Source organism: Stylophora pistillata, chromosome 3 (genome assembly GCF_964205215.1).
Source record: "Stylophora pistillata chromosome 3, jaStyPist1.2, whole genome shotgun sequence".
Lineage (NCBI taxonomy): Eukaryota > Metazoa > Cnidaria > Anthozoa > Scleractinia > Pocilloporidae > Stylophora > Stylophora pistillata.
The window spans coordinates 31,289,459-31,311,394 of NC_142521.1; the positions used below are offsets into that span (position 1 = coordinate 31,289,459).

At 40.2% G+C, this 21,936-nt stretch overlaps 1 protein-coding gene and 1 pseudogene across 1 annotated transcript; both read right to left on the reverse strand.

Annotated features, from left to right (window-relative positions):
- Positions 1 to 268: 268 nt before the first annotated feature.
- LOC148735622 (uncharacterized) lies at positions 269 to 13,359 on the reverse strand. Its single transcript, XM_088755727.1, has 3 exons — positions 12,763 to 13,359; positions 4,340 to 4,600; positions 269 to 1,816 (listed from the first exon to the last, which is right to left on the reverse strand). The coding sequence occupies exons 1-3, from the start codon at positions 13,232 to 13,234 to the stop codon at positions 516 to 518; spliced, it is 2,034 nt and encodes a 677-aa protein (XP_088611853.1). The 5' UTR covers positions 13,235 to 13,359; the 3' UTR covers positions 269 to 515.
- A 5,696-nt stretch (positions 13,360 to 19,055) lies between these two features.
- On the reverse strand, positions 19,056 to 21,483 carry LOC148735623 (uncharacterized; annotated as a pseudogene).
- Positions 21,484 to 21,936: the final 453 nt, after the last annotated feature.

Sequence of the window (21,936 nt, forward strand, 5' to 3'; positions counted from 1 at the left end):
TGAGGGAGGGAGGGAGGGAGGGAGTGAGGGAGGGAGGGAGTGAGGGAGGGAGGGAGGGAGGGAGTGAGAAAGGGAGGGAGGAAGGGAGGGAGGGAGGGAGGGAGGGAGGGATCCTATGCTTCAACTATTGTCATCACTAATAACATTGGACGGTTATGGTTGGATTGAGAAATCATATGCAGTCTTCTGCTTGCGTGACGAGGAGACTCTCCGCTTTTGTTCGAAACTATTAATAGTTATGACAAGGGTCATGTCAAGGCTGATTTGGTCTAATTTACTTTCACACTGAAGAATAACAATAAAACAATTTTAGTTCTGCGAATTTGATGTGAAATCAAATGATATCTTCTCGCTCTATTGTTCTCACTCGTTCTATTTCCCTTCCTTCTCGCCACCTTCTTGCTTTAGACAACATGGTTAATGTCAATAGAAGGAAAAAAAATGAGTTACGGTGACTCGATTCCTCCCAATTTCCAACAATTACAAATTTGCAATTTCGAGTAGTTTGCTTGTGTTTACCTAGCGTTCTTAATGGCTCCTTTCTCTTCTAGAGAACAATAGCAGTATTTTCTTAGACGGGGGTAAGAAGAAGCAACGCAAAATGGTTGATCCTTATAAGCGTCAATTCGGCTGATATCTCCTACTAGTGAGGGAACACCCTTCTTCATTCTGACAGAAGCTTCGTAAAATCCCTCGTTTGGAGATGTCACGAATTGTAACTGATATAAAGTATCCATAGCGAGTGTGTTAATCGATTTTTCACCCAACACCACACCACAGGAGTCACATTCGTCGTGAGCGCCCTTCTTGGAGTCTACGAATCTCTGCATGGCTTCTTTCGGCATCTCGCGAAACGCGCTCTTTATTTCCTTCAATTTCAACCGCTGACATAGCTGAGACAGTTCGTCGCTTTGTGACGTCAGATTGTTAATGTACCTGACGACAAACTCAGCTGATTCTTTAACTGCGGGCTCTTCCAGCAACACAGCTTCCAAATCAAGACAGGGGCACCAATGATCTTCCACACCCGCGCTTCCGCACGTTCGATTTCTCTCGTTAATCCGGCTGAACAAGCTTTGACCGGTTATAATCTCGCTTGGATACTGTGGATACGACAGTATGTGACGTAATGTTGCATAAACGTCAAATGGTGATGTTAGGACGCGTGAGTTTTGAACGAGATTTTTGTGGGGGACTGGGTACTTGTTAAGAAACCATTTTGGTAGTGTGATTGACATAAATGGAAACCTCTCTTCTAGTTTACCTTGCATTGTCTTTCGAAGATCAGCGAACCGATGACCATGGTCCCCGAAAATAATCAGCATAGTGTTGTTTTCAAATAACTCTCGCTGAAATGTTTGCAAGAAAGTTGTCAGGTCCTCGTCTACATAACCGATCATATTTACGTCATCATGTGAAAGCGCAGCATGAGATGAGAACGCAAACTTTGGCTGATCCTTGTAACTTCGAAAGAAACTCAACAAATAATTCAGAGACACGTTATGAGCTGGTCGGTTATTGATACATTTTCCTTTTAAAACTTTATCTGTCTCTATCCAGAATGGTCTGGAGAAGTGGTCTGTTGGGGGATCTCTGAAACCATGCAGACGGTAATTAAAGGCTGCATATTCTGGAGCGTCTTCCGAGAACATCGTAACGTATCCTTTGTCTTTGTAATTTCGGAAAATCCAGCGCCATCTGTCGACAGGTTGTGAGCCACTCATTCTCCTTCGAGCTTCAGGTTGTTTATTCTCGTCGATTCCAGTGAGCATGCCACACAGCTGCGCGGTGGTGCCGTCGCCTACGATTGTCTCACCTGTCAAATCCATTAAATTAAGCTGAATCAATTTTAGCGTTGTCAATCTTATCTAGAAATTGTTAGAACTTTTGTTGCTAACGATCTCAGCACGACCATATGAGCCTTTTTTTTTTGTTTTTGTGACTTTGATATGTTGATTTGCCGTGTGGTATTAAACTGGAACCTTGCAGGAGTTCTAACTTGCAGATTGGCCTGTTTTTCTAATGAATAATTTTTGTAATGTCATATCCAAGCATGCAAATTCGTTGCAAGTAATTTTTGCACGTAAAAGTTCGTTCGCTTTCCGATGATCTTGCTTTGCACGTGGTGGGATAATCTGCTGGTAAATATATCGACTCTTAGAAAACTTTTCTGATTAGACTGCGAGGCAAGGTCTCAAATAGATTTAATACCCGGCACACAGTAATGTCTTCCAAATTTCCACAGAAAACGTCATTCAAACCTAGCAGAGTGTTTGATGTCATTTTGTCAAGAAATGCCAAGCGATTATTTAAAGTGCACCTAAACCCAAAAATTTTTTTTCACATAACGAAATAAGCATATTTTGTGGAGTATTTCTGTGCAAAAATTTTTTTATTTGCTCAAATCTTCAATTGTCTGTGCCCAGTCAAAATACGGAAAATCGGCCGCCATCTTGCCCCACGACCGAGTTTAAAGAGGAATGGTTCTAGCGGGTAATGTGACGTCAAATCGAGAACACGAAAGTCTGCATTTCACACATTTTCACTTGTTTGAGAAGGTTATAGTCGATATTGTCCAAAAATATGCCGACTAAGTGTGTTGTTGGAGGATGTAGCAACGTGCAAAATTTGCAAAAGGGTATCGCGCCTCATACATTCCTCATACAACGCACCTAGTCGGCATATTTCGGACAATATCGACGACAACCTTCTCAAACAAGTGAAAATATGTGAAATGCAGACTTTCGTGTTCTCGATTTGACGTCACATTACCCGCTAGAGCCATTCCTCTTTAAACTCGGCCGTGGGGCAAGATGGCGGCCGATTTTTCGTATTTTGACTGGGCACAGAAAATTAAAGATTTGAGCAAATTAAAAAATTTTTGCACAAAAATACTCCAAAAAATAAGCTTATTTCGTTAAGCGAAAAAAATTTTTGGGTTTAGGTGCACTTTAAGTTACGTTGGATTTTTAGCAATTTATAGTAAGCACAAGCTCGGAAAATGTGTCCGATAAAAAATAAATAAATAAATAACTTTTAGAATCTATGGACATTTCTGAACAAACATCTGATACCCTTAAGAAGTTTGAAAGAACGTTTCGGTGGAAATTCTGTAAAAATTTCTGATAGCTGCAGGGCATTTAGCCACTGCCAAAATATTGAAGGATCGTGCGTTGAAATGTTTGCTTTCCTAATCAGCAAATGTTTACACACTTTTGTTACAAAACCTAGTCCTTTCTAATGCTCACTAAGCGCCCTTATGCAGCTGTCAGTTGACGCTATCCATTCCATTTCACAGACCGACATGAAAGTGAAACTTCATAGTCGTTGATATTTTCTAAAGATTAAATGCATTGATTTTCATAAATTACTTAACAAAGGTGGGAAAGAATGAAAGAATATTATGACTTAGCACCAGTCGTTAACTTTCCTTTTTTTATTCTGTTTTGAAATGATCACATCAAAAAATGACTCTTAAAAGGGGTAAACTGAAGTGTAAGTTGTGAGGAATCACATTCCCTACCAACGGGAAACTTGAATCTCATACGGTTTGACTTGCAACCGATCAAGAGCCAGTGAACGTTCGCGACTCCTTATCGAAATTCCAAAAATAAAGATTGTAAATGCAGGGCTCGACACTAATGGTAACCAACTAGCCACAGAATAGTAGAAATTCAGTTTTGTCTAGTGGTTTTTGATTTCCACTGGCCAATCTGGCTCGTAAACAAACTGAAATTGTCGTACTTGAACATCTAAGATGTCACTAGCCACTTGGCTAGCAAGTTGAAAAGTTAGTGTCGAGGCCTGAAATGTGTTGGCATAATTTGTAAAATAGGGTATTGTTTACATTTAAATACGGTTTTAAAATATTTTTTCTCATATGACTTCTTTGCTGAAATTTCCTTCACATACTGTATACTTGTATTCAGTCGTATTCTGAATCATTTCTGGAGTATTTTTATGTGTTTGCACCGAATTCCAGACAGGCTTGAAGGACTTGGCCAAATATCCGTTATTTAAAAGAAGTACTTATTCCTGAAAAACTGAACGGTAACTTAACCAGTGATAATTATGCAAGTAAATACTGGGTAAAGTGCAATTGGTTTCTTAATGTACAGGAGGATTTTTAAACCTAACTCACGGTGAAAGCAGCCACCGCAGAATCAACGAAATGAATTGACGGTCGGTTACCTAGCTACAATCTCTGAGAACAAATACGCGTAATCGACGTGTAAAACTGACATATCGTTCCAAAGCAATGGAAATTCATCTCAAAGACGACTTAGCAACTGCCTATCACAAAAAGAAACCTATAATAGAACTAAAAAATCTCACTCACCTTGCAAAAAGACAGTGTTTAAGTTCTCGGTCAGATATTCCAAACTCTTGGGTAATTTTCTTTTGAAATTAGCGTGTGATGTGGAGTCGAACATAATCAGCGCAACATTCAGCGGAATACCACCAGGTTTCTGTTCCCGTTTGAGGACTTCCTTTTTGGGAAACACGTGCATGTGTACGTCACTTCTGGTCTCACCCGAAGATGTCATGACGTCCACCCGAATAAAGTCGGAATCAACTGTTACATTTCCACTGAAAATTCCTGCAAATGCACATCAAAATAATAGAAAAGACTTTTAGTAGTAACCACGCTGGGCGCCATGTGTTATCCAGATGATGTCCTCCTTTTACCCAACCAAAAGTGATAATTCGTAACAAAAAAATCAGCTAACCATGCTGCCAAAAAGCCAAGACGCTCAAAGGAAGTGATGCGTTTTCTCTGTACCGAAAGAGCAGTCCCCTTGCCCTTTTATGAGGCATGGGGAGAATTAACCTCTTTGAGTAGAGCTTGATTTTATAAAAATGCCATTTGTCCGCTGACAGTTCTCTGAAGGGTTAGCGAATTTGGACATGAATTTTTCTTTTGAAAGGATTTCATCACTTAATTTTGTTTGGATACCTTTCTTCTCCAACCATTTTTCATGGAGGCTCGTTCTGTTCAAAATTGATTTATTTAATTTGGAACAAATAAATCAAATTTGCAGTTATTCAAATAAATTTTGGCTCTTCGTCATGTTCAGTGTGCAATTTGTATCAAACACGGCGGCAGTCCTCTACGCATCCCCAGTATGGGCGGCCGTCACCACCAAAATACAAGGATGTCAAACAGATCAGTAAATACAAAGATGGTTTAAGGATCAGCTTCAGGATAGCATAACTAATAAAGGAACAGCATGGCCAAATTATAGACTGTCTAGTTTTCCTTCATGAAACAGAATACCCTAAACATAAATAGTTTAGCCAAATGATAAGCGATCTAGTTGCCCATGTCGAGTTGGAACATGAAATTGTGAAATGGACTAGCCAAATTGCGAATAGCCCAGCACTAATTTGCAATACAGGTCATACAGTACACAAACGGTGTAGCGTTGCGTCAAATGACTCAGGGTAATATCGCCGGGGTAGCGCAGCGTACGCTCAAACGGTTTAGCGTTGCGTGAAGTGGCTCGGCGCAATGTCGAATGGTATAGCGTACATACAAATAGTGTAGCATTGTGTGAAATGGCCCAGCGTAATGTAGAATGGTACAACGTACATATAAACAGTGTAGCGTAATGTCGAATGGTACAGCGTACACACAAAGGGTGTAGCGTTACGTCGAATAGCTTTGCAGAACATCGACGCTCTAGCTGAACATTAAATTGCTTAGAATAACATGAAGTATTTCGGTGTTGTGGCCAATCGTCGAGCTTGCTTGTGGCGTGACGTGAAGGCTATCTCGCCGAAACCACCAAAAATACAAACTGCAAACGGAACAGCGATCTGCTGGGGGGCATGACGTCATCGAATGTGAAAGAGTATTCGCTATGTTGAAGAGTCTTCACTGCGCCTTGCCATAAAGCAGAGGCAATTTGGTAAGTTTCTCCTCCTTTTTTTTCCTTGCCGATATTGCGTTTGTTCGTCATCGTTCCAAAAAGTGTGTCGCGAAATTCTGATATTTGAAAAATTTGCCCCGTGGTGTCCATTTACGCAAAACGACTCGCATATCAGTTTTTACCTACTCCAAATTTAGATGCCGATATCTACGCAACCAATCAGAATGTCGAAAAAGCCTGACACACTTTTGTTAATTGATGCCTTGTGAATGAGACTGTGCAGCTATTTTGCTCGTGCTGTGGTATCCGATATCTGATGAATTCAAAAGAAGAACATTCGGTTATTTCACGCCTTACCGGCTCTTGACACGTCCTTAAAAGAAAAGTCGCTTAAATTATATTTTTATCGTAATCTGCATTTATTAAGCTTTCTCCTGACATATAGTTTCCTAGGATTTTAGTGAAACTAGCTCGCGTACGAATTTTTTTCCCGAAGTACACCCACGAAGGTGGGAAGTAACCTTAAGTATATCTTTAATATTTTCAGCACCCGCTGTTAAGCAGATTCTATTTTTCGTGAATTGTGAAAGGACCGTTCTCCCCCTTCCCCCCTTCCCTTTACCACCCTCTTTTATGTCTGAGCGTTTTCTTACTAATTTTAAGGCAGACCGGCCTACCTCATTAAGGAAGGTATGTATGTGCTCAAAACCACTTTACTCGGGAAAAAGGTTGCTTTGGCAAACACTCTATATTTTATTGAAAAATTTCAAAACAGGTCAAGGATATCAGTTTAATTTTCTTACCATGGCGTCGAAGACACCCACATAATCCAACTTCTCAGGTACTCTTGCAATGTTCAAAGAACCTTTGCTGTTAAACTCTCAGTGAAAAGTAAGCGCGAGTCAGAAACGAAAAAGAGAGGCTGATAGTTTATAGTTATCAAAACGGCCGATAAGGGCGGCTCAGTCGTTATTTGGCGCACCGACCTCTACCAAAAAGAAGCTTTGCGGCAACTTTCTGACACCTCTTTTTATCAAAATGTCGACAAAGACCTCACTGCCAGCAATCAAAACACCGTCAAGAATACGATCAACCAACTCATAACTAAACAAGAATTAGATACAATGTATATATGGAGTTCATATGTTTTGAACTGCGGCATTAGATACGTATGATGCACGATCCTCGCAGTAGAGAGCGCTATTTATGCAATAGCGAAAATCAGACCTGAAAAAAATCAGGCCTGTACGGGATTCGAACCACTGACCTCTGCGATACTAGTGCAGCGCTCTACCATTTGAGCTAACAAGCCAACTGGGAGCAGGCCGTTAAGTTGATTCGTAATAAACGCGTGATGATAAATCAGATACAATGTATATATGGAGTTCATATATTTTGAACTGCGGTATTAGATACGTATGATGCACGATCCTTGCAGTAGAGAGTGCTATTTCTGCAATAGCGAAAATCAGACCTGAAAAAAATAAGGCCTGTATGAACTCCATATATACATTGTATCTGATTTGTCATCACGGGTTTATTACGAATCAACTTAACGGCCTGCTTCCAGTTGGCTTGTTAGCTCAAATGGTAGAGCGCTGCACTAGTATCGCAGAGGTCAGTGGTTCGAATCCCGTACAGGCCTGATTTTTTTCAGGTCTGATTTTCGCTATTGCATAAATAGCGCCCTCTACTGCGAGGATCGTGCACCATACGTAAACAAGAATTGCCGGCCACAGCAAAAAATCTCATCATAACCACTCCTAGAACTTCTTGTATTTACTTTTTATCTAAAATTCAAAAACCTAACAACCCGGGTGGGCTCATTGTCTCGGCTTGCAGTTGCCCTACCGAACTTATCCCCAGCTATCTAGACAAAATTATGGCTCCCATCGTCAAAACTTTACCATCATATATTAAAGACAGCCAACACGCTCTTCAAATTTTTCGCGACTTTAATTTCCTTGGCCAAAACAAACTTCTTTTCACCATGGATATTACGTCTCTTTACACTGTCATTCCTAATGGCGAAGGTCCTCTGGCCCTTAAACATTTTTTGGATCAATGTACTGTTAAGGAACCTAAATCTAAAACACTACTACGCTTAGCCGAACTAGTGCTCACACTCAATTGTTTTTCATTCGGGGACAAATTTTTCAAAAAAACCAATGGTGTAGCCCTGCGTACCAAAATGGGACCTAGCTATGCCAATCTTTTTGTAGGTTTTGTCGAACACCAATTTTTCAGCCAATACAACGGCTCCAAACCTGAACTCTACCCTCGCCACATCGACGACTGTATCGGCGCCACCTCCTCTACCAGAGAGGAGCTGACTCAATTCATAACCGCAGTCAAGTTTTCACCCGGCTCCTTTTAAGACATCAAAGTTTCAATTGAAGGCAACGGTTTATGCACTAGTGTGTATTACAAACCTACAGACTCGCATAATTACTTGTTGTATTCGTCTTCGCATCCATCTCACGTTAAGAATTCCATTCCTTTTTCTCAGTTTCTAAGACTTCGTCGTTTATGTAGTGATTACTCTGATTTCCACCACAAATCAGAGTCAATGTGCCAGTTTTTCGATATACGTGGCTACCCAGATTGGCCGTTTTCACACTAGAGGACGGACAAATCGTCTGGACGGACAAATCGTCTGGCATTTGTTCGTCGAATTTGAATTCGAGAAGGCCATATGCCGAAAAGTTGTTCATCTTATGAGGGCAAAGAGAACTGACACTAAGTCGTGTTATAAAGCAAAATTGCTGCTGCCATGTTGAAACTTCCCATAAAACCTCGCTCTGTTGCTAGTCCCATTTCCTCGCGGCGAGAAAATTGAACATTTCAACGTCTGATATGAATTTAAGTCGTACTGTCGTCGACTTGTTCGTCTCGACGGACAAATCGTCTTCAAAAAACCGTCTTTCCAGACGGCCAACTATCAGACGATTTGTTCGTCGAAAAATTTGTTCGTCCCGTTTTCACATCAGACGATTTGTTCTTGTAAGACGATTTGTCCGTCCAGACGATTTGTCCGTCCTCTGGTGTGAAAACGGCCGTTCTGTCGTTCAAGCGGGTTACCACCGCGCCCAACCTATTCATCGACATTCAGCACTACAAACGTCACAAAAGGAAGATTCCGACCGCATTCCATTCACTCTCACGTTTCACCCTCACAACCGACTCAGTTAAATCCACCATTCTTAAAAACTTTAAATAACTTCAAAACGATCCAGAGACAAGCACTATCTTTTCGCAGCCTCCGCTCATTTCATTCAAACGCGACAAAAACATAGGCAATTTTTTGGTCAGAAGTTCTTTTCAGACTGATGACCAACCAGGCACTTTTAAATGCACTCGTGCACGATGCAAAACGTGTCCTTTCATTCACAACACTGATAATATATCGGGACCCAAACGATCCATTAAGATCACTGATCACTTCAAGTGCACCTCCGCCAATGTAATCTATTGCATAATTTGCACTTTTTGCAAAACGATTTACATCGGCGAAACAGGCAGAAGACTAGGTGACCGATTCCGAGAACACCTTCGCGACGTAGAGAGGAATGACAAGGACACATCGAAACCAGTCGCTAGACATTTTAATTTACCTAATCATTCTAAGCAACATATGGCAATCTTCGGTCTTTCCTTACACTTAGGTAGCACGGAAAGCCGTAAAACTCTTGAACAAAAGCTCATCTTTCAAACCGGCAGTCTAAATTCCACAGGTATCAACGAACGCTTTCATTCCACTAATTTATTCGTGTTTTTCTCGTTGCCATGTTCCCACCAATAACGTAGCTCCATTTTCTGCCTTTAAAAGCACACAACCCACAATTCCTCTATTCGCTCCGACGAAGGGCTAACGCTCGAAACGTCAGCTTTTATAATCGTAACGGTGGCCAATTTACTATTTCAACTTTGTTGATATATTCAAAGAAAAAGACAGCTCGGCAATCGACAATTAATGTACGTCATAGCACTACTTAATTCTATAAACATTCAGGCTCACCAATGTGTGCAAACTGCATGTGGTAAACCGGGAGGCTGGCAAACCGTGGTAGAATCCAGTCTTGTTGCTATTTTAATTAACGCTTCCATGAACGACAACGAATAAATGCAATATTGGCAGGGAAAAATAAAGAGGAGAAACTTACCGAATTGCCTCAGCTTTACGGCAAGGCGAAGTGAAGACTCTTAAAAATAGCGACTGCACTATGGGATGGTTTCGCGCCAGCCTTCACATTCTTTGATGTCATGTCCCCCAGCAGATCGCTGTTCCATTTGCGGTTTGTATTTCTGGTGGTTTCGGCGAGATAGCCTTCACGCCACGCTACAAGAAAGCTCGACGAACGGCCACAACATCGAAATATTTCATGTAATGCTGAGCAATTTAATGTTCAGCAAGAGCGTCTGATGTTCTGCAGAGCCATTCGACGTAACGCTACACCATTTGTGTGTGCGCTATACCATTCGATATTACGCTGAGCCATTTCATGCAACGCTACACCATTTGTGTGGGCGCTATACCATTTGACATTACGCTGAGCCATTTCACGCAACGCTACACCATTTGTGTGGGCGCTAGACCATTCGACATTACGCTGAGCCATTTCACGCAACGCTACACTGTTTGTATGTACGCTGTACCATTCTACATTACGCTGAGCCATTTAACGCAACGCTACATCATTTGTGTGTACGCTGTACCATTTGACATTACGCTGAGCCATTTAACGCATCGCTACACTGTTTGTATGTACGCTGTACTATTCGGCATTACGCTGAGCCATTTCACGCAACGCTACACCATTTGAGTGTACGCTGTACCATTCGACATTACGCTGAGCCTTTACACGCAAAGCTACACTGTTTGTATGTACGCTGTATCATTCGACATTACGCTGAGCCATTTCACGCAACGCTACACCGTTTGTGTACTGTATTGCAAATGGGTGCTTGGCTATTCGCAATTTAGCTAGTCCATTTCACAATTTCATGTTCCAACTCAACATGGGCAACTAGACCGTTTATCATTTGGCTAAACTATTTATGTTTGGGGTGTTCTGTTTCGTGAAGGAAAACTAAACTGTCTTTAATTTGTCCATGCCATTTATTTATTAGCTATGCTATCCTGCAGCTGATCCTTAAATCATCTTTATATTCACTGATCTATTTGACATCCTTGTATTTTTGGTGGTGACGGCCGCCCATATCATGAGACGAGGAGCGCGCAATGCCCCATGGAATAAAAATAATTCGAAGGGTCATCAAAAATTATTCGAACCATCCAAAAATAATTCAAAAGTTCATCATAAAATAATTGCAAAACATACGAAAAATTCGAACTAAAAAAATTGCGTGGAATGCTAAAAAAATTACACGCCAAACAAAAAATTGCAGGACAATATGAAAAATGGAAATTGTAAAATGAAATAAACAAAGCCAAAATATTATTTCAATGGCTGCAAAATTAATTTACGTTTTTCAAAATGAAAAATTCAATTTTGAACAGATCGGGCTTCCTTAATGTTTTTAGATAGTTGCAACAGGCTCTATGTTAAAATAAAGGCTGATAGTTTCGAAAGAAACTGTTTGGGGCTGCGTCGGTGGGAGTAACGAAATAACTTGGATATATCAACAAATGACAAGGACACATCGAAACCAGTCGCCAGACATTTTAATTTACCTAATCATTCTAAGCAACATATGGCAATCTGTGATCTTTCCTTACACTTAGGTAGCACAGAAAGCCGTAAAAATCTTGAAAAGCTCATCTTTCGAACCGGCAGTCTAAATTCCACAGGGATCAACGAACGCTTTTCATTCCACTAATTTATTCTTGTTTTTCTCGTTGCCATGTTCCCAACAATAACGTAGCTCCATTCTCTGCATTTACTGAAGCACACACAACCCACAACTCCTCTATTTGCTCCGACGAAGGGCTAACGCTCGAAACGTCAACTTTTGTAATCGTTACGGTGGCCAATTTATCATTTCAACTTTGTTGATAAATCCAAATTATATCGTGTAATAAAAGACACATAACAGTCTAGCATTTTGAAAGTTTAAAATAACGAATTACTCATAGGGAAAAAATGTTTAAGGTCAACTTTTGAACGGGTAACTCAATTTACATCCTCAGGAACCGGTTCTAGAAAGCCACCTCAAGTATTGCAAGGAGTGGCCGGAAATTTATGCTGACAAGAATACTTACGTGCGACACGAGGATATCGCCAGCTTAGCGTTTTGGCGCTATTGTTATAAACTACAAAAATAACAAGTGTTTGGGAGCTACTAAATCTAGGAATGTCCCTACTAAGGTTAATTGTTCTGTAAGCCCAAAATATGTCTACCAATAGTATACTTTAGAGTGCGCGCTTTGGCCTGAATTAGAGATACACAGAGACGCACAAAGACCCCGCAGCCATTCAGATGAACCCATATTAAGAGTCATCGGGTACGGGGAATGAATCAAAGTTCTTATTCAGACTTCTGGTCCCTCCATTTGCACGAGTCGCTCAAGCTAGTTAGCCTCACAGTCAGACACTAGAATATAGGACTGTGTGTCGTATCAGACATAAACTGGAGAAATACAGTTGAAAATACTCAATGTTGATTGAACGTATATGAAAGTTAAGGAATAACTCTTCAGCCTAGAAAAGTTTTATTCCATGAAATATTTAAAAGTAACACCGCAAATCCCCATACTCTCTTGTAATATTGATCCTTTTTTACCCAAACGCTGTTTTTATCCCCACTCAAGTTTTTAATCGTCTGGCTGAATTGAACTTTAAAGTACCAGAGGAGCTGCATGTTAAAGAACGCGACTCGTCTCAAACTTAATGTAAAGTGACATTACGCAAATGGAAATTTCTCTCACCTTTCTGGTCCAACGCTAACGCTCGACTCCCGCTCGTGTTCAGAACTCTAACCGGATCCGAAAGAACCACACCAAAATCGTTCCCTTGAGGTCTTTCGATCTTTCTGTATTGTGCGGAGACGATTCCTTCGCCTTCAACCCGAAGGACGTTGTCTTCGAAACTAGAATAACTGACACCCTCGCAATTGAGTTTGCCAAAATCTTTCATAAAGTTAACCACGCTGGGATGAAATGGATCTAAAACGGGCAGCTTACAAGCGGTAGATTCTTTGGCTGCTCTGTTAACTAAATAATTTGCTGATGTTTGATGGTGAAGTTTCGTGTTTGTTGTTATTAAATCGAAACTTCTGTAAAACACAAGCGCAAACGATGTCAGACTGACAATGCCCAGCGATAAAGCAAAGCATCGAAAGTTCAGTCTTCTAACGATGGAGGAAAAGGTAGATGTTTTCTGAAACAGCCTTTTAGGCATACTGTTCACGAAATATTTCGCTAAAAGAAATGAAACGTGAACACAAGGGGAGGTAAAGGCAGATTAGTGTTATAGGCTTTCCCAACAAGACACCCTGTACGTGTTAGCGTCCAGTCCCCAGGCTGTAAAATAACGTTGAACGGACGAAACATCAACAGCTGCGGGAGAAAATCGAACATATTACACTCAACGCCTGACAGGAGTCGTGCTGGTCCGTAAATAGCTTTTTTACTTTAATTACACTAAATATAAAGACGGAAGGGAATAGAGGATATCTGACAAAGTTCTGAAGAAATGTTTGAGAACAGAAGAAAGCGTAGGGATAAAAGTTACAATGCATCTTGACTTCGATTGACCTTAACGTGGATATAATGGAATATTGCGTTATTTAGTACTCGTTGATGGAAACTTTGACAGCAGAATGACAAGATCTAATGTTTCTGCGAGAAATGTCCTACTCCAAGGCAGAAAGTTGGTTCGTGTACAGGCAGCCCAGGCATACTGCGTGTGATTTTGGGATCGAAAGTTCCTTAAGCTCAACGACGATACCTATATTAAGATTGAATTTTAAGCTTAAGCGTGGGCCGTTAAAAAAAGGAAAAATTATAAGGAAAATTAAGAAAAAATTAAAAAGGATAATAAAAGCGAGGAAAAAAACGTGTTAAGTCTCCTTACCTTTTTTTCCGTAGCCGCTTTGTTGCCAACGGTTGTTTAATGCTGTTTTGGCGATTTTCTCTGTAAAGCTTGCGGTGTAGCGGTGTTACCCGTCAACTATATATATATATGCATGCACAAAGGCTGATAGTTTCGAAAGAAACTGTTTGGGGCTGCGTCGGTGGGAGTAACGAAATAATTTGGATATATCAACAAAGTTGAAATGGTAAATTGGCCACTGTAACGATTACAAAAGCTGACGTTTCGAGCGTTAGCCCTTCGTCGGAGCGAATGAAACGTGAACACGAAGGGCTCCAACGAAGGGCTAACTCTCGAAACGTCAGCTTTTGTAATCGTTACGGTGGCCAATTTACCATTTCAACTTTGTTGATATATCCAAATTATATATATACGCAGGTGTCCAAAGCTCGCGTCTCGAGGAAAAAACGAAAGATTATTTCTTGAAAGCGTCACGCTTTGTGTGACGCGGTGTCAATTCACAGCACGAAAAAGGAAATTGCGGAAAATTAAAGTTGCGCAAAGCTAGCAAAAATTTGTTTAGACATATTAATGCTGATTTACTATTTACTTAAAGGTTGTAATAAGCCATACATTTTGCAAAACACGTAAAGCTTTCGTTAAATAAGCACAAATGGCGTAGGCTTATGGGATCAATCGGTTTTTACGTGTTATCCGATCAAAGATGTGGGCCAAAGAAAAACCTGGATAGATCCTGGGCTTGGAAAAACAAATGAAAATGGTACCGTAACATAAATATTTCTCTTTCTCAATAATTCAAAACATTTTTCCATTGAGCCATTGCAGACTGTACTCTGTCTTCCGTAAGGATATATATATTTTGCGCTGTACATCATACGTCAACAGTGCAAATAGAACGGTTATTTTCGATGAAACAAGATTTATTTGGCAAATTTAAAACTATTTTTGCAACTATATAGGCATGTTTAGTAAGGCGTGTTGCAATGAGTTGGATAGGAACCTTTACAGCGCAGGACAAGACTGAAAGCGTTACAATGATGAAGTGTTAATGGCCATACAATTTAGATGTTTCAAGAAGGATTACGTCACAAAAACTGTTTTCTGTTAAACCCTGCAGTAACGTAAACATAGGCACACAAGTCGAAAAGAATATGGATAGCCACACTTTTGGGGTCCTTGCTGTACAGCCTAAAAATTATTGGTCAATGCTGTTGACTTTATCTCCGACTACGATTTGCTGTTCACGATCCTCGTCGACAGAAGAACCAGATGCCCACATTTCTCCACGCGACTCATGATCCTGATCAGGATATGGCTTTGGTCAGTTTCGCCCTACGTTCCAAACGCTCAGCGTCATTTTTGGTTATCCAGCGTACGCTATGCAAATCTTAAGAAGCCTTGCGATGTTTCCAGAAAGCCGCCCTAGATAAATATTCATCACAATGTCCACACAACAGTCTGCTTTGTTTTCGTAAGCAGGAGGACATCTTTACAGCGTAGTAAGCCATGTGACAACTTGTTTTAAAGCCTTCGCAATAGATCAAAGCCGCTATTTGCTGCAGTCGACGGCTATCTAGATTTCTTTGATTTAGTTGTAGCCCATCACGTGCTAGGTGGTAGAAAAAGTTAATCCGAAATTTCTGTTATTAAAAGAAAATTATTACGGCGGTACGCTTTGTCGGTGATTTCTGACGACGTTGTGAATCTGATTCCCTGTGAACGTTGAATGTGTCGCTGTGTGAAAGTTGGATTTCTGGGTTCGACCTCATTCCTGACCTTTTCCATCAACAAAATGGACGACCAACATGTTGTTTTGCTTGAAAAAGTGATTGCGAAAAATATGCACTTGAGAGAAGTGATCGAAACGCCAGATAACGAGCAGCGAAAAATGATTCAGAAACTGGCATCCAAAATGGCGAGTACTACCTGAAAGAGCGAGCAGAAAAAGGTTGTGTATTCAGGATGTTTTCAATGGCTTGTTTACCGCTCAAAAGCGCGACTTGTGAGCAAGTCCACCTCGAAAACTAAGACCCCTCGAAAAATAAGACCCCTCGAAAACTAAGACCTCTCGAAAACTAAGACCCCTCGAAAAACTTTTGGGTACGGGATATTTAAAAAGAAAGAAAAAGCCAAGGTGATGTTTACAGTACAACCTGTGGACGGCTGGGCCTGAATAACAGAGTGCGTAATTATAATTAGCAGTGACTTACGTCAGCGCAGAAACCTTGCTTTCGATGTACGCGTTTCGAACGAAAGGCCGTTTTAACGTATTCTGCTAAAATAAGTAGCCTGTTTTCAATTCTCGGGAAACTTTACACGCAGTTTTTAATATCAGTATTTTCAATCGCGCATCTTGTGAGTGAACTCCAGTAATCAAGCAGTAAAGTGTTAAAACGACAACAATTCAGGACCAGTTCAGTTCATCTTCTTTCGCGTGGATGGGCTTTTGTATCTTTCAATAATATGTTTGGGACGTTGTATATGTTGTGATTTGTCCAGTTATACCCTATTATGGAGGTCGGTTCTCGCCTTGTCATAGGTGATTTGTTGCCGGGTCCACAAAACCTTAGGTAAACGGGGTCAAGTTATATGAACTTTGATTAGACCATCGTATTTGCATATAAAAAATTAAAACAGGCCCCATCCACACTAATGTGTACTATAACATAGCTTGTAAATTCGTATAATCAAATTCAATAAAGCAGGCAAGCTTCAATTTTCCATTGTGCACGCTGGTGACGTCTGCAAACAAATGCCTCGCGAAAAATTTTTTTTCTCGCGAGTGACTTCAGCATTTTTCATTAAGAAATGGGAAAAACTTCCGCAAAAAAGTTAAACTAGACATGGCAACAAGCGAACAAGCTGATGAAGATCTGTCTACTGTTTCTTTGGGAATGGTTTTTTTAACTCCCGAGAAAGAACCCAGAGAAAAGGGAAACAAAAATGATCAACGCAGGTTTCATCGGCATATTGTAAAATAGAAACTGGATTGGATTTGTAAAACATGGACTGGATTTGTAAAACATGGTTTTGTAAAACATGGATTTGTAAAACATGGATCTGTAAAGCATGGATTTGTAAAACATGGATTTGTAAAACATGGATTTATGGAAACATGATAGCATTGTTCGACTGTTTATTTGTTTATTTCTCTGTCTGTCCCCTTTTAGCCTACAGTGCCCGCTATTTTGGGCGCACGAGTGCACATTTTCGTTTTAGGCCGCCATCTTAGATTTGGTAACTGGGGGGAATTGGGGCGAGGAAATATTTGCCGAGGGAGTAGGTGTTAAGTGGAAAAATGGGCAACGGGGGAGAGGGAGGGGAAGTCCCCTCCCTCTCCTCCGTTGCCCATGATGTTGAGTAATATTAGCATTTGAAATTTTTTAAGAATAATCAAGAAATACGAGAAGCACTCGCTTACAGCGAGTAACCATTCTCAGCATTTTCGGCATTCTCTCGTTTTCGAAAACAAAATTGCGCGTGCTTATATTTAACTCTACAATGCATTCGGCCCGTTTTTATTTTTAATATTATCAAGATCTTAATACACAGGAGCTGGTCAAGACCGATTTCCAACGTTTTACGGGAATAGATAATTTTACTAGGGCAAACATGGAACAAACAAAAGTGTACGTGACATACAAGCAACCAGGCTGCCAAAAGACCGTAATTTGAAAAATGCATTGTAGACCTCTGTCGAAAATAAATTTGCATCTTTTAAATTTGCGCGGGAGAAGATAGGTTATTGTGCGAGGAAGGAGATGGTGGCTTCTTTTAAACTTCCATCTCTGACCAGAAAACGGCGACGTGGATTTGAGTTTCCAGAGTTCTCGTGGAGCTCTGTAAAAATTAAAGTAGAGCTTGGAAGCGGGACATTTGGGACCGTCTATTTGGCTGACTTTACATTTGTTTCTTCTCCTGTGTTAAAGATGAATAAAACACTGGAGTCTATCATGATCTAAGCGCCATGTACTTAAAATGTTTTCCAGATTTGTTATAGTATTTGTACATATCTGGACCGAGCTTTTTCATTTAACTCAAATACGTGAAAAAGTGAATACTCTGCATCCAGCAAACACGTGAAAAAGAGTGAAGAAGGTCGCGAGAAAGAAATTAAACACGGATAATTTTCAGTGTTTGAATTGGTAGCTAAAAATCCATGTTTTACAAATCCATGTTTTACAAATCCATGTTTTACAAATCCATGTTTTACAAATCCATGTTTTACAAATCCATGTTTTACAAATCCGCGTTTTACAAATCCATATTTTACAAATCCATGTTTTACAAATCCAGTCCATATTTTACAAATCCAATCCATATTTTACAAATCCAGTCCATATTTTACAAATCCAGTCCATATTTTACAAATCCAGTCCATATTTTACAAATCCAGTCCATATTTTACAAATCCAGTCCATATTTTACAAATCCAGTCCATATTTTACAAATCCAATCCAGTCAATGTTTTAAAATATGCCGGTTTCATCTCGTTTCGCAACTCTAACTTCATTTCCACGCAGGAATTCACCTGTCAGTTTTTGACCAATCTGAGACAATGTCATTAAAGCATAGCGAAATACTTAACCGAAACAAAATAAATAAACAACGCATTCAAGCGTAAGAGAGGGAATATCTGCCCCTTTATAAACTACAGCGTTGAAAATGTTGTAAAACAATTGGTTCATACGTCCGGCTGTGCGTTCATCGAGATATGAAGCGCTTGGGAAGCTAGAGTTGCTCTCGTGCTCTCCAAACTTCCCGCGTGCTCAATATCTCGATGAACGCACGCTGACGTATGAACCAATTGTTAAATGAAAAGCGAAACGGAAAGCTCACTTTTTCTTTCTGAATTAAATAGACAGTGTAAATCTAGCAGCGAAAAGTTTACTTATCTATATTCAATGTTTAATTTTGTAGCTCGGTAGCCTGCATGTAAACACCCCAAGTAAAATTCACGATCTCCCAAGTTATAGCTCCTCCAGGTCATAATTCGCTCTATTAACTGTCCAAGTTGTAAAGATAACCTTGACGTCTTTTTTCTTTTATTCCGTACCAAAAAGTTTTTCGATGGGTCTTAGTTTTCGAAGGGTCTTAGTTTTCGAGGGGTCTTAGTTTTCGTGGGGTCTTAGTTCTCGAGGGGTCTTAGTCTTAGGTCTTAGGTCTTAGGTCTTAGGTCTTAGGTCTTAGCTTTCGTGACACCCTTTACGGTACAGTATATTGTCTGTGTGATACTTCCACAAGAGCAAAAGAAAGGCAAGCAAGAGGCACAAAGAAATCTCTGCAGGAAGCACTATTTCAGAAAAATGATTCTTTAACAAAGACTACAAATAATGTCTTAAATGTTATCGTTAAGAAATTATCGAATGTTAAATTACTCACTTTCATGGGAGCATGTTTTTATGACAAATATACAAGATTGTGAACACAGGAGATTGATTCATTGATTGATTGATTGACTATCCCCAGGCCTAACAAACAATTTTTAAATCTAGCTTTAAAAGTGGGCAACTGGTTGATCATCAGCTGTGCTTTTATGTTTCCTTTAAATCATGTAAAATAAAGCTCATTTTCTCAATCTGAACAGTCGATATAGCTGCTTCATACAAGACTAAAGTTGACTTTACGTCAAGCGTAAATTTGGCATAATGACGTTTATATTCTATATTTACGCGTATACGTAAAGCTGCCGTAAATCTCTACCTAACACCAACTTTACGCTTTGCTTAAAGATCTCTTAAAGATTTCTCATTACTCTTGGTTTACGACAGGGTAAAGGGTGCATAAAGCGTGTCTTTATGAAATGTGAATGTTGCATAAAGCTATGTAAAGCCGGCAGAACTTTAAAGCAGCTTTAAGCGAACATTATGCAAACCTGAGGCGGATCCAGGGGGGGTTCGGGTGGTTCAGTCGAACCCCCTAAATTGCCCCTTAAAATGCTGGAAATCATGTTTCCGAAGACCTAATTTTCAAAATCTCTCTGGGGAGCATGGCCTCGGACAATTCTGAAGTGTGGATGGCAAAAGATTGCAGAATCTTTATCAGCGGCTCGTTCTCCAGGAAAATAAACTGATATAAGTACATGAAGCTGTTCACGGAAACTATAGCGCTGGATTCATACAACATGCTCATGATGGCGATGTCAGCTGTCAGTCTTTCGCGGCGAGGAGTGCGGAAGCTTCCCCAAGGATTTGATCTTCTGCTGCAAATCTGGTGATAGATGTGATCAATGACAACCGCAAAACTGCGTTCTGCAACCTCAGCGAGGCCGTGAATGATTCCAAGAATAATAATAATCCCCAAACTGCTGAGATCTGCTTGCAAGACACGAAACATGACGCATGCAGCGAGAAGACAGTAGAGCGGCGCTAACAAAACATACGAATATCCTGGATGGGCAATATTCCACAACTTCTGAACACAAATCCGTGAGATCGCTTTGAGAACGACGCCTAGAAGTGGAGAGAACAGTGCGATTACAGGCTTACCTCTTTCATTTTGCTTTTTATATACAATGTAAACATAATCCCCCATGAACGCTGCAGCGGTAATCATACATACGACCGGTGTTGCCATTTTGAAAATAAGCCATGCCAGCTTTGATCTTGAATGAATGAACAAGTGCTTCCCAATCAAAAGAGGTTGAAAACAGCAGACTGTAATGAAAACTAAAAAATAAACTGGATAGGAATACGACCTTGGCAGCGTGTAAATTGGTTTTTTGAGCACCTGTAGCAATCCACGGTACAGTGCATCCAAAATGTACATGAATAGAGCAAACAGAGTCAGTTTTGATTTTACGCCCTTCAGCTGATGTGGCCGGAAAAGAAACAAGGTATATAAACCGACGCGCAAGTAACAATATCAGGAAGTGTTCTTGCCCACTGGACTTCCACCGCCATGTCGTCTTTCTGATATTGGCGGTTCATCACGGTCTTGTAGATTATATAACACATCACTGTGTAAATTACTCCTAAAACTGTGATCGATAACAGAGAAAACCAAGCTCCAATGTACATCGATTTACAAATTGTATGTAACAAGCAAGGTCTTAGTCTTCTCTAGGCCATTGCACGGTTTCTTTCGACTTCTGGTTCATCGTCGCTTTGCCGGAGTGAGAATACATCCATAATTTTTACTTTGACACTGTTAAATGCAAAATAGCTTGCCGTGGACTCCCTGTCGCTGTATTCTTGGTAAATAAGCTCATCAGCGGGAGGATAATACCATTCTCTACCTGTACTAAGTAGTGGATCGTATTCAAAGGACTCCGCTGTGTACTCGGGTTCTTCCGGGTTATAATTTTTGATCACATTTAGTGTAAAATTAAACAGGATGTGGGCAAAGACCTCTAACAGTGTATTCACATTCATTTGTGCTTCACCGAAGTATGAAATTCCAAAATAAGGCAACGCCGTTCCAGAAAGATTAAACTAAAATCTTCGCAACCTCCTTCCTCTCTTAAAATTTCAGTTTCCAAGTAGGAAGACCCCTTTGACGCATTAGTTATTCTTCTGTGTCCATGCTACTAGAAATTTCTAGCAGAGCACCGGACTTTGCAGGTTCTTCACCCGAGTGAAGTTTCGGCATCTATATTTTACCACAAAACTGTTGGAAAGAAAATTATCTTTAGCAAGAGCAAAACAATAGAAACATGGTGTTTCGGATGTTTGTTTGTCTGCTTTGAGGACTTTCACACCGAAGAAACACGACAGCCGGATAATGACTGATCTACTAATATTCGAATTCTAGCATAAAGAAAGTGCGCGCGCAAAATGCCTGAGACGATGGAGGAATGCGAGAACTATCAACTTCCTAACAATGTAAATTGGTGAGCGAGCTCCGACGAGAAATACGTACAAAGAGCAATTAATAATAATTTCTTACTAACCGAACGTTGTCCTGTTGTCCAGTTGTCCTGTTCTTATTGTAAAATATATCGATCGGGCTATTGTTTATCGAATTCAGCTCATATCTATCAGATCGAAGGAAATACCCTCCATTTTGAATTTCCTGCAATGTTATTTTGGAACGTAAAACGTCATTGA